Below are 15,696 nucleotides of genomic sequence, written 5' to 3'. Positions count from 1 at the left end.
GGCAGCGATTACAGCCTTGTGTCTTCTTGGTTATGAAGCTACAAGCTTGGCACACCTGTATTTGAGGAGATTCTCACATTCTTCTCTGCAGATACTCTCAAGCTCTGTCCCGGTTGGATGGGGAGCGTCAATGCACAGTTATTTTCAGGTCTCTCCAGAGGTGTTCGATCGGGTTCAAGTCCGGACTCTGGCTGGGCCACTCAAGGACATACAGAGACTTGTCCCAAAGCCATTCCGGCATTGTCTTTGCTGTGCGCTTACGCTCGTTTTCCTGTTGGAAGGTGAACCTTCGCCCCAGTCTGAGGTCCTGAGCGCTCTGGAGCAGGTTTTCATCAAGGATCTCTCTGTACTTTGCTCCGTTCATCTTTCCCTCAATCCTGACCAGTCTCCCAGTCCCTGCCACTAAAAACATCCCCACAGCATGATGCTGCCACCACCATGCTTCTCCATAGGGATGGTGCCAGGTTTCCTCCAGATGTGACACTTGGTATTCAGGCCAAAGATTTCAATTTTGTTTTCATCAGACCAGAGAATATTGTTTCTCATGGTCTGAGAGTCTTTAGGTGCCTTTTAGCAAACTGATTGGTGCAGTGCTGCAGAGATGGTTGTCCTTCTGGAAGATTCTCCCATCTCCACAGAGGAACTCTGGAGCTCTGTTAGAGTGACAATTGGGTTCTTGGTCACCTCCCTGACTAAGGCCCTTCACCCCCGATTGCTCAGCTCTAGGAAGAGTATTGGTGGTTCTAAACCTCTTCCATTTAAGAATGATAGAGGCTATTGTGTTCTTGGGGACCTTCAATGCTGAAAAAAAAAATGGTAGCCTTCCCGAGACACAATCCTGTCTCGGGAACTCTATGGACAGTTGCTTCGACCTCATGGCTTGGTTTTTGCTCTGACATGCACTGTCAACTCTGGGGCCTTGTATTGACAGGTGTGTGCCTTTCCAGATCATGTTCAATCAATTGAATTTACCACTGGTGGACTCCAATGCAGTTTTAGAAACATCTCAAGTATGATTAATGGAAAGAGGACCTAAGCTCAATTTCGAGTGTCATAGCAAAGGGTCTGAATACTTATGTAAATAAGGTTTTTCTGTTTTATTTTTAATACATTTGAAAACATTTCTAAAAACCTGTTTTTGCTTTGTCATTATGGGGCATTTGTCAGGAATCCCACTTCCTGAGTCTGTTTCTGCCTGAGATTACTGTTTTTGTTTGAGTGTTGTTTAAGGTTCCTGAACGCACCTGTCTGGTTGCCAGGCAACGAGGTTAGGCGGGAGATCTATTTATTACCCGCACCTGCATCTCATCAACCTTCTGCACACCTGGTCCTGATCTTCACCTCTTCTTAAACCCTGAGCTGACATCCATTCCCTGCCGGATCGTTAGCAATGAACAGTATGTTGTGCCAGCGTATCAGCCTCATGTTTCCTGAGCTAGTTTTGTTGTTTTGTGCTTGTTACTGGTTACTCACTCCCGTTTACTCTGTCTACAGTCATTCTCCCGGAACATTCAACTCCCTTGCCTGGCCGTCGGTGGATACAGTGACTTCATTGGATCAACCCATTTACTCTCATCAACTCACCTCCGCTGCCGCTCCGTCTCCTGGATCACTCAAATTACACATCAAGACTACCAATAAATACTCACCTTCATTTTACTCACCTTGTCCTGGTCTGCTTCTGGGTTCTGTCTTAGAGAATCGTGACAGCATTGTGTGTTGATAGATGAGGAAAAAAATGTATTTAATCAATTTTAGAAGAAGACCATGTTAACTCGGGCTCCTGAGTAGCGCAGCGGTCTAAGGCACTGCATCTCAGTGCTAGAGGTGTCACTACAGACCCTGGTTCAATTCCAGGCTGTATCACAACTGGTCGTGATTGGGAGTCCCATAGAGCAGCGCACAATTGGCCCAGCGCCGCCGGGGTAGGCAGTCATTGTAAATAACTATTTGTTTTACCCCTCCACCACTCCCCCTCTTTGGAGGACAAATATATTTTACATATACACTACCGTTCAAAAGTTTGGGGTCACTTTGAAATGTCCTTGTTTTTGAAAGAAAAACTATTTTTTTGTCCATTAAAATAACATCAAATTAATCGGAAATATGTTGTAAATGACTATTGTAGCTGGAAACGGCAGATTTTTTATGGAATATCTACATAGGCGTACAGAAGCCTATTATCAGCAACCGTCACTCCTCTGTTCCAATGGCATGTTGTGTTAGCTAATCCAAGATTATAATTTTAAAAGGCTAATTGATCATTAGAAAACCCTTAGGCAATTATGTTATTACAGCTGAAAACGGTTGTGCTGATTAAAGAAGCAATACGACTTATTTAGACTAGTTGAGTATCTGGAGCATCAGCATTTGTGGGTTCGATTACAGGCTCAAAATGGCCAGAAACAAAGGACTTTCTTCTGAAACTCGTCAGTCTATTCTTGTTCTGAGAAATGAAGGCTATTCCATGTGAGAAAATGCCAAGAAACTGAAGCTCTCGTACAACGCTGTGTACTACTCCCTTCACAGAAATGCGCAAACTGGCTCTAACCAGAATAGAAAGATGAGTGGGAGGCCCCGTTGCACAACTGAGCAAGAGGACATTAGAGTGTCTAGTTTGAGAAACAGACGCCTCACAAGTCCTCAACTGGCAGCTTCATTAATTAGTACCCGCAAAACAGCAGTCTCAACATCAACAGTGAAGAGGCGACTCCGGGATGCTGGCATTCTAGGCAGAGTTCCTCTGTCCAGTGTCTGTGTTCTTTTGCCTATCTTAATCTTTTATTTTTATTGGCCAGTCTGAGATATGGCTTTTTCTTTGCAACTCTGCCTAGAAGGCCAGCATCCCGGAATCGCCTCTTCACTGTTGATGTTGAGACTAGTGTTTTGCAGGTACTATTTAATGAAGCTGACAGTTGAGGACTTGTGAGGTGTCTGTTTCTCAAACTAGACACTCTAATGTACTTGTCCTCTTGCTCAGTTGTGCACCGGGGCCTCCCACTCCTCTTTCTATTCTGGTTTGAGCCAGTTTGCGCTAATTAAGAATTTGTTCTTTACTGACTTGCCTAGTTAAAACAAAGGTTATAAATAAGCCTGTAATGCAACAAAACGTGAAAAAAGTAATGGGGTCTGAATACTTTCCCAATGCACTGTATATATATAATTTTTTGTGTGCAATTTTTATTGTTGGACATAAAAGACTATAAAAACACCAGGAAATCAGCTCCAAGTGATTTTATTTTTGAAAATGTGTTCCTAATTATTCCCATGCATTATAAAGAGAGACGTGATTGTATACAAATGTAGGCAAGGTTTGAAAGGATTATATTTTAGTCAAACATTACATCTGTTTGGGATACTTGCGGTCAATTTGCAGTCTACAAATTATTTGTAATTATAGTCCGGCCCCCTACTATCCGCTCAATAAATAATCGGCCCGCAGCTGAATCTAGTTGATGATCCCTGCTGTACACAATTCACACACTGGCTGTGGGTAGACTGAGCACCCAGAATGCAGCAAAGGCACCCTGCGCCTCCAGATCTCACGCTAATCTTTAGTTGAGCATGTGGAGCATAGACTGGCGCACTGAGAGGCAACACGGTAATAAGACACAGTGTTCGTTTAGTGTGAAAGTACCTGTAGAGACCAGCAGGTCTTTAACTGAAAAGAGAATGGGAGGAGATAAGCGTGTGACATTCATGACTATAATATCACACACACGCAATCAGTGGTGTAAAGTACTACTTAAGTCATTTTTTTTGTATCTGTACTTCACTTTACTATTTTTATTTTTGAAAACTTTAACTTTTTACTACATTCCTAAAGAAAATAATGTACTTTTTACTCCATACATTTTCTCTGACACCTAAAAGTACTCGTTACATTTTGAATGCTTAGCAGGACAGGAAAATGGTCCAATTCACGCACTTATAAAAAGAACATCCCTGGTCATCCCTACTGCCTCTGATCTGGCAGACTCACTAAACACAAATGCTTTGTTTGTAAATTATATCTGAGTGTTGGAGTGTGCCCCTGGCTATCCGTACATTTCTAAAACTAGAAAATGGTGCCGTCTGGTTTGCTTAATATAAGGAATTTGAAATTATTTATACTTTTACTTTTGATACATCAGTACATTTTATCAATTACATTTACGTTTGATATTTAAGTATATTTTAAACCAAATATTTTTAGACTTTTACTCAAGTAATATTTTACTGGGTAACTTTCACTGAGTCATTTTCTATTAATGTATCTTTATTTTTACTCAAGTATGACAATTGGGTACTTTTCCCACCACTGCACACAATCATAACCATATCATATCAGATGACGCAAGTGTGAGAATTCTCTCACAGAGTCGAAACTCCAGCTACTCATGCAGGACTGTTCAGCTCTGTGTAAAAGGGACTAAGAGGTACAACTTTAAAACAGTTCTCTATTTCTCTCTCTCTCTCTGTGTTTATCTCTCTTACACACACACACACACATGCACGCACACACACATACACAGTGCAGCTGTACCCCCATATACACTGCGCACTACATCTGTAAAGTGAGAATGTGTTTATAACATTTCCTCTTTACTTTGGTTTACTGTCAATTAGACAACAGTGTTATATCATCATGCTATTGCCAACAATATTATTCTCACAGATTTGATGTTAGGAGCCTAAACAATAAACAAAGGCACACACACACACACACACACACACACACACACACACACACACACACACACACACACACACACACACACACACACACACACACACACTCAATATCCTGTGATATAGCCACTTTCAGCACCTGACACCTCGAAAACAGGAAAGCGTTTCCACGGGACACAGATGTGTGTGTGTGTGTGTGTGTGTGTGTGTGTGTGTGTGTGTGTGTGTGTGTGTGGGTTGAGGGTGGAGCAAGTGAGGGAGCGGTGTTGGCACGGCTATTTAACCTCACCGAGTACAAAACTATACTCCACTCTGAGAAGAAAAGGAGAAAAGGGCCATAAAGAACGGAGAGACAGAGAGTAAGCTGGCTCCATCATGTCCTATTACGAGGTACGGTTTCATTCACTATTTAGACCATGTTAACAACCTTTATGGGACTTTATATTACTGGAACATTTATCCCAGTTATCATGTTATTCACTTAGAGTTTTGCACATGTATTTGCAAGTTTACTCAATTATCCTCTCTTTCTTCCCCTCTCTGAAGCACTTTGTGATACCAGAATCGGATTATGACTACAATGACACAAGTTCCGGTTTTGGTTCTGGCTTGGGGGATTTCGGCACTGGATTTGAGGAGCCGTGTGACCAGCTGCTGAGCCCAAGTGTGCAGCGTATCTTCCTCCCGGTGGTGTACGGTATCATCTTCACCCTGGGGATCACTGGGAACGGCCTGGTGGTGTTCGTACTGGGCTGCCAGCGGAAGGCCCGTCTTAGCCTAACGGACCGCTACCGGCTGCACCTCTCCGCTGCCGACCTGCTCTTCGTTCTGGCACTGCCCTTCTGGGCTGTGGACGCTGCGCTCGGGGACTGGCGTGTCGGAGCAGTCATGTGCGTGGGCGTGCATGTCATCTACACAGTGAACCTATACGGCAGTGTGCTAATCCTAGCCTTCATCAGTCTGGACCGCTACCTTGCAGTGGTCAAAGCCACGGTAACCAGCACCACACACACCCGGCAGCTGCTGGCACGCAGGCTGGTGTACGCTGGCGCCTGGCTGCCTGCTGGTCTGCTGGCCATCCCTGACATGGTGTTCGCTCGGACTCAGGAGGCAGGGGAGGGGGAGATGGTGTGCACGAGGCTCTACCCGCCGGAGAACGCCCCACTGTGGGTGTCCCTGTTCCACCTGCAGACTGTGCTGGTGGGGCTGGTGGTGCCGGGCCTGGTGCTGCTGGTGTGTTACTGCGTGATTGTGTCCAGGCTGACCCGGGGTCCGTTGGGGGGCCAGAGACAGAAGAGGAGGGCGGTGCGGACCACTGTAGCTCTGGTTCTCTGTTTCTTCCTCTGCTGGCTGCCGTACTGCATTGGCATTGCCGTGGATGCACTCCTCCGCTTGGAGCTGATCCCTCGAGGCTGTATGCTGGAGTCAGGCCTGGGGGTGTGGTTAGCGGTGTCTGAACCAATGGCGTACGCTCACTGCTGCTTGAATCCGCTGCTCTATGCGTTCCTTGGAGTGGGGTTCAAGAGTTCTGCTCGCCGCGCCCTCACACTTACACGCACCTCCAGCCTGAAGATTGTCCCACGTAGACGAACAGGCGCCATGACGTCCACAACGACAGAGTCAGAGTCATCTAGTCTGCACTCCAGTTAACAGAGACAATAGGCTATAGCCTAATATAATGTGTGTGTGTGTCTGTGTGTGTGTGTGTGTGTGTGTGTGTGTGTGTGTGTGTGTGTGTGTGTGTGTGTGTGTGTGTGTGTGTGTGTGTGAGAGAGAGTAAGGAGAAGTCTGCTGGTCAGTCGTTCTTTCTAATGTCCTGAGATTTTTTTGGTAAATATTTTTTACTTTGTCACCATTCACTGTTGTTATGGTATTTATGTATGCTTTTTTATGGCTCAACATGTTTGTAATAAAATGTACAAAAACATGATATTAGTCTTCACTAGTTTCTCTCATTGAGTGGTGTTATGGTGTGTGCACATGTGTGTACGTGTGTGTGTCAGAGAGAGAGCAAAAGAGAGATGAGGTGTACCTTAACGCTCTTGAATGTGAAATGGGGTAAATTCCCATGGTGCAGTTGGCCATTCAAGCGCACCTAAAACAACCTGCTGTGCGTGTGGGCAGGAGGGCAGACATTAATTTGGTTCTCATTTGTTGTTATTGGAGCCGTATACACCCCACCGACATAGGTAAGTGGCTAATAGATTTGTGTGTGTTCGTGTGTGATGATGTGTGTGTGTGTGATGACGATGGGTGGTCACGTTATAATCATCATGATACTCCCCTCACTATTACACAGTCACAGCCCCCCCCCCCCCCACCCCCACACACACTAAAAATGAAACTAGCTGATATTTTAGACATGTGACTTTGGACCAGGTGTAAGTGAGTCACAACAACAGAAAAACATTAGCGTGCACATGCGTGCGCGTGTGTGTGAGAGTTTATGAATGCTAGTTCCAATCCCCGAGACGACTTGGTGAAAAATCTCTCCATGTACCCTTGAGCAACGCACTTAACCCTAATTTCTCCTGTAAGTCGCTCTGGATAAGAGTGTCTGTTAAATGACTAAAATGTATGTTGGAGGGCTGAAGTGTGGGTTAGAGGCCAAAGCTGTTGACATGGACAGGAAGCAGTAACTTCTGGCAAGTCCATTAGATAATATCCGCATGCGGACACACAATATGTAGCAGATTTAGGCTAATTTTAGGCTAAGTCTAAATGCTACTAACTTTGCATGGTGAAATGTGAAATAATGCTTCTCTTGACAACACAAGTCAACACAAGTATCCATGCTGATACTGACTCAAAGGAAGGCCTAAACAGTTATGAAAATGTGTTAATATAACACAGTTGAAGTCGGAAGTTTACATACACTTATGTTGGAGTCATTAAAACTTAATTTTCAACCACTCCACAAATTTCTTGTTAACAAACTATAGTTTTGGCAGGTCGGTTAGGACATCTACTTTGTGCATGACAAAAGTAATTTGTCCAACAATTGTTTACAGAGAGATTATTTCACTTATAATTTACTGCATCACAATTCCAGTGGGTCAGAAGTTCACATACACTAAGTTGACTGTGCCTTTAAACAGCTTGGATAAATTCCAGAAAAGAATGTCATGGCTTTAGAAGCTTCTGATATGCTAATTGATATAATTTGAGTCAATTGGAGGTGTACCTGTGGATGTATTTCAAGGCGCACCTTCAAACTCAGTGCCTCTTTTCTTGACATCATGGGAAAATCAAAAGAAATCAGCCAAGACCTCAGAAAAAAGATTGTAGACCTCCATAAGTCTGGTTCATCATTGGGAGCAATTTCCAAGCCTGAAGGTACCACGTTCATCTGTACAAACAATAGTACGCAAGTATAAACACCATGGGACCACGCAGCTGTCATACCGCTCGGAAGATGTGTTCTGTCTCCTAGAGATGAATGTACTTTGGTGCGAAAAGTGCAAATCAATCCCAGAACAACAGCAAAATACCTTGTGAAGATGCTGGAGGAAACAGGTACAAAAGTATCTATATCCACATTAAAACGAGTCCTATATCTACATAATCTGATGGGCTGCTCAGCAAGGAAGAAGCCACTGCTGCACATTGCAACTGCACATGGGGACAAAGATTGTACTTTTTGGAGAAAAGTCCTCTGGTGTGATGAAACAAAAATAGAACTGTTTGGCCATAATGACCATTGTTATGTTTGGAGGAAAAAGGGGGAGGCTTTCAAGCTGAAGAATACCATCCCAACCGTGAAGCACGGGGGTGGCAGGATCATGTTGTGGGGGTGCTTTGCTGCAGGAGGGATTGGTATATTGAAGCAACATCTCAAGACATCAGTCAGGAAGTTAAAGCTTGGTCACAAATGGGTCTTCCAAATGGACAATGACCGCAAGCATACTTCCAAAGTTGTGGCAAAATGGTTTAAGGACAACAAAGTAAAGTTATTGGAGTGACCATCAAAGCCCTAACCTCAATCCTATGGAAAATCTGTGGGCAGAACTGAAAAAGCGTGTGCGAGCAAGGAGGCCTATAAACCTGACTCAGTTACACCAGCTCTGTCAGGAGGAATGGGCCAAAATTCACCCAACTTATTGCAGGAAGCTTGTGGAAGGCTACCCGACACGTTTGACCCAAGTTAAACAATTTAAAGGCAATGCTACCAAATACTAATTGAGTGTATGTAAACTTTTGACCCACTGGGAATGTGATGAAAGAAATAAAAGCTGAAATAAATCATTCTCTCTACTATTATTCTGACCTTTCACATTCTTAAAATAACGTAGTGATCCTAACTGACCTAAGACAGGGAATTTTTACTAGGATTAAATGTCAGGAATTTTCAAAAACTGAGTTGAAATGTATTTGGCTAAGTTGTATGTAAACTTCCGACATCAACTGTATGTCCTCATTATATTGTCTACTTATTTGATGCGCATATTACCTGATATATATATACACCATAGAAATAAGAACGAATAGAACCGGCATCCCCATTCAAGTCAATGATGGCATATCGGGTCTTCACCAGTTACCACAGCCACAAATCAGAAACCAAATCAAATCAAATCAAATTGTATTTGTCACATGTGCCGAATACAACAGGTTACCTTACAGTGAAATGCTTACTTACAAGCCCTTTACCAACAATGCGGTTTTAAGAAAATCCCGTAAGAAAAAGTAAGAAATAAGAATAACAAATAATTAAAGAGCAGCAGTAAATAACATTAGCGGGGCTATATACAGTGGGTACCTGTACAGAGTCAATGTGAGGGGGCACTGATGTCAAGGTAATTGAGGTAATATATACATGTAGGTATAGTTACCCTGCCTATTTCTACAATTTATTTCATAAAATTGTATTTTAAACCGAACTCTAATTGTAATCTTAACCTTAACCACACTGCTAACTATGCCTATCCCTAACTATAAATACATTTTTTATATAGAGCCAATTTTGACTTAAAGTCATAAAGTGCTGTACAGAAACCCAGCCAAAAACCCCCAAACAGCAAGCAATGCAGGTGTAGAAGCACTGTGGCTAGGAAAAACTCCCTAGAAAGGCCGGAACCTAGGAAGAAACCTAGAGAGGAACCAGGCTATGAGGTGTGGCCAGTCCTCTTCTGGCTGTGCCGGGTGGAGATTATAACAGAACATGGCCAAGATGTTCAAAAGTTCATAGATGACCAGCAGGGTCAGATAATAATAATCACAGTGGTTGTAGAGGGTGCAACAGGTCAGCACCTCAGGAGTAGATGTCAGTTGGCTTTTCATAGCCGATCATTCAGAGTATCTCTACCGCACCTGCTGTATCTAGAGAGCTTAAAATAGCAGGTCTGGGACAAGGTAGCACGTCTGGTGAACAGGCAATGGTTCCATAGCCGCAGGCAGAACAGTTGAAACTGGAGCAGCAGCACGACCAGGTGGACTGAGGACAGCAAGGAGTCATCAGGCCAGGTAGTCCTGAGGCATGGTCCTAGGGCTCAGGTCCTCCGAGAGAAAGAGAGAGAAAGAGAGAGAGAAAAACAGAGAGAAAAATAGAGAGAGAATTAGAGAGAGCATACTTAAATTCACACAGGACACCGGATAAGACAGGAGAAATACTCCAGACATAACAGACTGACCCTAGCCCCCCCAACACATAAACTATTGCAGCATAAATACTGGAGGCTGAGACAGGAGGGTTCGGGAGACACTGTCGCCCCGTCCGACGATACTCAAGGACAGGGCCAAACTGGCAGGATATAACCCCACTCACTTTGCCAAAGCACAGCCCCCGCACCACTGGAGGGATATCTTCAACCACCAACTTACTATCCTGACACAAGGCCGAGTATAGCCCACGAAGATCTCCCCAACGGCACAAACCCGAGGGGGGGCGCCAACCCAGACAGGAAGATCACGTCAGTGACTCAACCCACTCAAGTGACGCACTTCTCCTAGGGACGGCATGGAAGAGGACCAGTAAACCAGTGACTCAGCCCCCGTAATAAGGTTTGAGGCAGAGAATCCCAGTGGAGAGAGGGGAACCGGCCAGGCAGAGACAGCAAGGGCGGTTTGTTGCTCCAGTGCCTTTCCGTTTACCTTCACACTCCTGGGCCAGACTACACTCAATCATAGGACCTACTGAAGAGATGAGTCTTCAATAAAGACATGTTGGACAAAACCCACTGAGTCGATGATGGCCTTTTGGAGTGGGTCTGTGGATTTTTCATGTGAATATTAAAGTCACCAAAAATTTGAATATTATCTGCCATGACTACAAGATCCGATATGAATTCAGGGACCTCAGTGAGGAACGCTGTATACGGCCCAGGAGGCATGTAAACAGTAGCTATAAAAAAGTGATTGAGTAGGCTGCATAGATTTCATGACTAGAAGCTCAAAAGACAAAAACGCAGTCGTTTTCTTTTTGTGTAAATTGAAATTTGCTATCGTAAATGTTAGCAACACCTCCACCTTAGCAGGATGCGCGGGGGAAATGGTCACTAGTGTAACCAGGAGGAGAGGCCTCATTTAACACAGTAAATTCATCAGGCTTAAGCCATGTTTCAGTCAGGCCAAACACATCAAGATAATGATCAGTGATTAGTTCATTGACTATAACTGCCTTGGAAGTAAGGGACCTAACATTAAGTAGCCCTATTTTGAGACGTGAGATATCACAATCTCTTTCAATAATAGCAGGAATGGAAGAGGTCTTTATTGCAGTGAGATTGCTAAGGCGAACACCGCCATGTTTAGTTTTGCACAACCTAGATCGAAGCACAGACACGGTCTCAATGGGGATAGCTGAGCTGACTACACTGACTGTGCTAATGGCAGACTCCACTAAGCTGGCAGGCTGGCTGGCTAACAGCCTGCTGCCTGGCCTGCGCCCTATCTCATTGTGGAGCTAGGGGAGTTAGTGGAAGCCGGCATAATGGGTGGACTGGGGCGGCCATTGCGTGTGTACCCATAGCACGATACAATAATGAACCAGATATTGCCCTGCATGTGTAAATGCGATGCATCCTTATGGTGATCAGAAGAAGCCAGTGGCCGGCAGTGGGAGAAGATGGAGCGAGATGTATTTTGGCCGACATTCTGCACATTTTCTAATCGATAAAACATTTCATCTCCATATAGCTTTCTGTTTCCAAAACTAGAATCTGTAACAAACAGAGTGGACTTCGTTTTGTATATTTTACTTTTTGTCACAGTAAAAAAAAAGCGTTGTTTAGAAGGAGTGCAATTGAGTTATTGCACACGCTTACTTCAGAGTCGGCGTTCCCTAACTAAAATATGTTAATGATAGAACGCGCCAATAGGATTTCATTATCTCGTTCTTGGCTCTGCGCATCTCCTTGCCTGTTCTCTACATTATGATTAATTTGCTCCCATTGGAAACGACAGGCTCTGGTCTATCTTGGGTTAGTTATAAAAAAAATATTTGGTTAGAGGGGCCAAGCCCGTTCTATTCATTCTTATTTCTATGTTATACACCACATCAGCTTCCAAACCAGTGATGGTCAATAGACTTGTATAACTAGCCGACGTATATCAACGATTGGCAAGAAAGCCAACGAAGCTGATGATCATAATGAACAAAGCAGAAAAATGACAGCCAGCTTAACGAATCATAACGTCTGTGGACGAAACCCCACCCACTTCTGGGTCAGCTGACTTAGGAATGTTCGTGTTACAAAACATTGAACACGGATGTTTGGCACTGTACACGAGTCGCAATCTCAAACAGAGGAAAACACTACTGATTTTTGACGTTTGTTAGGCTACTGCTACAGCTTGTGTATCGTTATCAGAATATGTCATGCTATGGATCCCACAGTAGCGCCAATGCAACACGAAACTGAGACAGAGTAAGTTGTAATTCATGTGGTTTAACTATCCTTCCAGACATATCCTACTGCTTTCATAATCTTTTGATGTGTTGATGCTATACCACCTTTAAATGGTCTGACTATATAATGTCTGTCAAAACAAGTTTTGTTATTATGGTGGCTGGCCGGCCAACTATGACATTGAGACTAGGCTACATAACAACAATGTAGGCTACAACGTAGGTTCGATCTGTGTTCATTGAAGAGCAGTGCGGCAGCGACGCTGTGTGGGGGGAGACAGTAACAGTGAGTGACGCAGCACTTTTCATCATGTCCACTACATTACTTTAATTACTGACCCCCACCGGTGTCAGCTGTTTTTTAATTATAGGGTCAGGAGTTTTCCCTGGTCAGGTCACGTGGTGAGAACTCCTGGTTGTATAACTGTGTGAGGTCTCTCAAGGAGTACTAGCTTCAGGTGTGTTTGATAGGCTGATGCTTAGACCTTTACCCTACTCTGTGTCTGCACTGTAGTGATCATGTCGTAAGTGTCATAGTACAGTGTTCATGTTCCTGATGGCTATAGTAACACAATGTCTATCATCTCTCGCCCTCCAGGCCATACTCTGGGTGGGGCTGGTGGCCTTCCTGGCGTCCGACTTCCATGTCCCTCCTGAAGAGCACAGAGGCCAAGGTCCTCTCCTGTAAGACCATGTTAATAACTAAACATCTTACTTCTTTCGATCTTTTCAGAGGAGCAAAATGGTTGACTTCTTGTTTATATAGTAACACTTCACTTGTCTCTGACGTGTGTGTGTGTGTGTGTGTGTGTGTGTGTGTGTGTCAGGTATACAGAATGAAGTGTGGTCCAGGTTTGTCACGTTACCCAACCAGGACAGGATCTGGACCCTCACGTTGACCAACAAGACCGCCCACAAACCTCTTGAGCAAGGTATTCTCACTCTCATTGTCTCCTTCTTCTTGTCCCTCTAGGCTTTTGACATATGAATTAGCTTTTGTCTTGGTATTAACTTCTTGTCTGTCTCTCGGTCTGCTTCTCTGTCTGTCTCTCTTTCTATGCCTTCCCTCCCTCCCATAGCCCCTAAGAAGACTCCTCTGGTGATGGTCCATGGGTTTGGAGGAGGAGTGGGTCTGTGGATTCGTAACCTGGATGCTCTGAGTCACTCTCGGCCCGTCTACGCCTTCGACCTCCTGGGGTTTGGCCGGAGCTCCCGACCCCCCTTCCCCACAGATGCTGCCCTGGCCGAGGAGCAGTTTGTCAACTCCATGGAGCGGTGGAGGGAGTCTGTAGGCCTGGAGAACATGATTTTACTGGGACACAGTCTGGGGGGATACCTGGCAACATCTTACGCCATCCAGCACCCTTCTAGGTGAGAGGCCATGTTTTTATTTATGAATGTCATAGTATTTATGATGGTATTGCCTTAAAGCTATTGATTGACATACTGTACGTCTCCTTATGTACGGTGACAATTCAAAAATTGATCTACACTGCACTTTATTATTAATCATTAGGACCATGATTCCTGGTCAGGAAAAACTCCATGACCAATTTTATTATAGTAATGGAATAATAACTTAGATTGTATCTCCCCTTCTTTAGGGTGAGTCACCTGATCCTGGTGGACCCGTGGGGTTTCCCTGAACACCCACAGCCAGGAGTGGAGACCCCGGCGGGCCAAGGGCCAGAGGTGGTGAAGAGGCCGCCCCTGCCACGCTGGGTCAAGGCTGTGGCCTCAGTTGTCTCTCTGTTCAACCCTCTGGCTGTCATCAGAGCAGCAGGTCCATGGGGTGAGAGACACTTTATTCACATTCAGATCACTTATTCAAAGCTTTCACAATTTTATCATGTTATATTAATACCTCCATCGTTCCCTTTTTCTCTTTTCCTTTTCATTCTGTCAGGTCCAGGGTTGGTAAATAGATTGCGTCCAGATTTCAAGAGGAAATTTGAGGACTTGTTTGATGATGATACCATGACCGAGTACATCTACCACTGTAATGCTCAGACCCCTAGGTACGTAGAGTCACTCCTTGGCTTGCAGTACATATCACCACTATTAAACTGCAGACTGCGTTCACATTCTCCTGAGCCCATAGGGACATGTCCTTACTTTACTGGCCTGAATTTGCCACAGAATGACAAAACATTTATTTCTCCTCAAACCTCTTCCTTTATTCCGTTATCCTCTTCCCTCTCTCACTCTCAACCCTCTTTGTCCTCCTTCTCTTCCCTCTATTCCCAGTGGGGAGGTAGGCTTCAGGGCAATGTCAGAGTCCCTGGGCTGGGCCAAGAGGCCCATGCTACAGCGGGTTCACCTGCTGCCCCCCTCCATGCCTCTTACCATGCTATACGGTTCACGCTCCTGGGTGGACAGCGCCTCGGGGGACAAGGTGGCCCAGATCAGGGTCCAGACAGCCACATGCACTGTGGTGAGAAAGGGGGGATTTATTTGATTTCATTTACGTTTTATCCTCTAAGACCTCAAAACTTATCATACAACAAGACATAATACGATACCCATGTTTATCATTCCTGTCTCCGTCTCTCTTCAGATGATAGATGATGCGTCTCACCATGTATATGCTGACCAACCAGTGGAATTCAACAGAGTGGTCCAGAACATATGTAACGATGTAGACTGAAAACGCATACATGACTGACAAACCAAGATGTCATAATGTGTGTCTTGGTCTGTACCTCGTTAGTGCCACAGAAATGGCTCCAATGTTGGTGGGAGATTTTTATAAGATGGGCCTATTCCACTACGTTCTGATCAGTGGACACTAGTTGGCTAAGTGGTTATAATATATGCCATTTAGCAGATGCTTTTATCCAAAGCGACTTAACAGTCATCCGTGCATACATTTTACATGTGGGTTTCCCAGGAGTCAAACCCACAATCCTGCCATTACAAGCACCGTGCTCTAACAACTGAGCCATGCAGGACCAATTGGAACGCTTAGGGCCAGGAACTGACCATGTGACCTGACCAGAAAAAGTCCTGGGCAGGTTACATGGTCTGGTGAACTCCTGGTTCTGCTCCAATGACTGTCAGGGAAACCAGACCCTGCACTGAAGGTCCCCTGTCCAGGTTGGGGACGATAGACAAGGCCTTGACAATGGAGTGTTTACTATTCAATCACTTATTCAGTTGTATTTTATCAGTACTGTTCC

At 44.6% G+C, this 15,696-nt stretch overlaps 2 protein-coding genes across 3 annotated transcripts; both read left to right on the top strand.

Annotated features, from left to right (window-relative positions):
- Positions 1-4,924: 4,924 nt before the first annotated feature.
- Positions 4,925-6,598, top strand: LOC106569491 (C-X-C chemokine receptor type 4-like). The gene is made up of 2 exons (XM_014140884.3): positions 4,925-5,061; positions 5,218-6,598. Exons 1-2 carry the CDS (start codon positions 5,047-5,049, stop codon positions 6,319-6,321), a joined length of 1,119 nt encoding a protein of 372 aa, XP_013996359.3. The 5' UTR covers positions 4,925-5,046; the 3' UTR covers positions 6,322-6,598.
- Positions 6,599-12,337: 5,739 nt separating this feature from the next.
- Positions 12,338-15,438, top strand: abhd4 (abhydrolase domain containing 4, N-acyl phospholipase B). Of its 2 annotated transcripts, XM_045694288.2 has the most exons (9): positions 12,376-12,536; positions 12,872-12,975; positions 13,116-13,201; positions 13,345-13,449; positions 13,597-13,888; positions 14,122-14,309; positions 14,424-14,535; positions 14,765-14,951; positions 15,075-15,438. In XM_045694288.2, the coding sequence occupies exons 3-9, from the start codon at positions 13,162-13,164 to the stop codon at positions 15,162-15,164; spliced, it is 1,014 nt and encodes a 337-aa protein (XP_045550244.1). In that variant the 5' UTR covers positions 12,376-12,536; positions 12,872-12,975; positions 13,116-13,161; the 3' UTR covers positions 15,165-15,438. The 2 variants fall into 2 exon arrangements, with proteins under 2 accessions (XP_013996331.1, XP_045550244.1); XM_014140856.3 differs by lacking the exon at positions 12,872-12,975 and having other exon boundaries at positions 12,338-12,536.
- Positions 15,439-15,696: the final 258 nt, after the last annotated feature.

This window comes from Salmo salar, chromosome 14, assembly GCF_965601325.2.
Source record: "Salmo salar chromosome 14, fSalSal1, whole genome shotgun sequence".
Classification (NCBI taxonomy): Eukaryota; Metazoa; Chordata; class Actinopteri; order Salmoniformes; family Salmonidae; genus Salmo; species Salmo salar.
The sequence above is the reverse complement of the archived record's forward strand: the minus strand, read 5'-3'. Positions and strand labels throughout refer to the sequence as shown.

Coding starts and splice junctions, on each gene's coding strand:
- abhd4 (XM_014140856.3), top strand. CDS start 12,493: ATGGATCCCACAGTAGCGCCAATGCAACACGAAACTGAGACAGA. Junction 14,310..14,423: donor CAGAGCAGCAGGTCCATGGG/GTGAGAGACACT, acceptor TCATTCTGTCAG/GTCCAGGGTTGGTAAATAGA. Junction 14,536..14,764: donor TGTAATGCTCAGACCCCTAG/GTACGTAGAGTC, acceptor CTCTATTCCCAG/TGGGGAGGTAGGCTTCAGGG.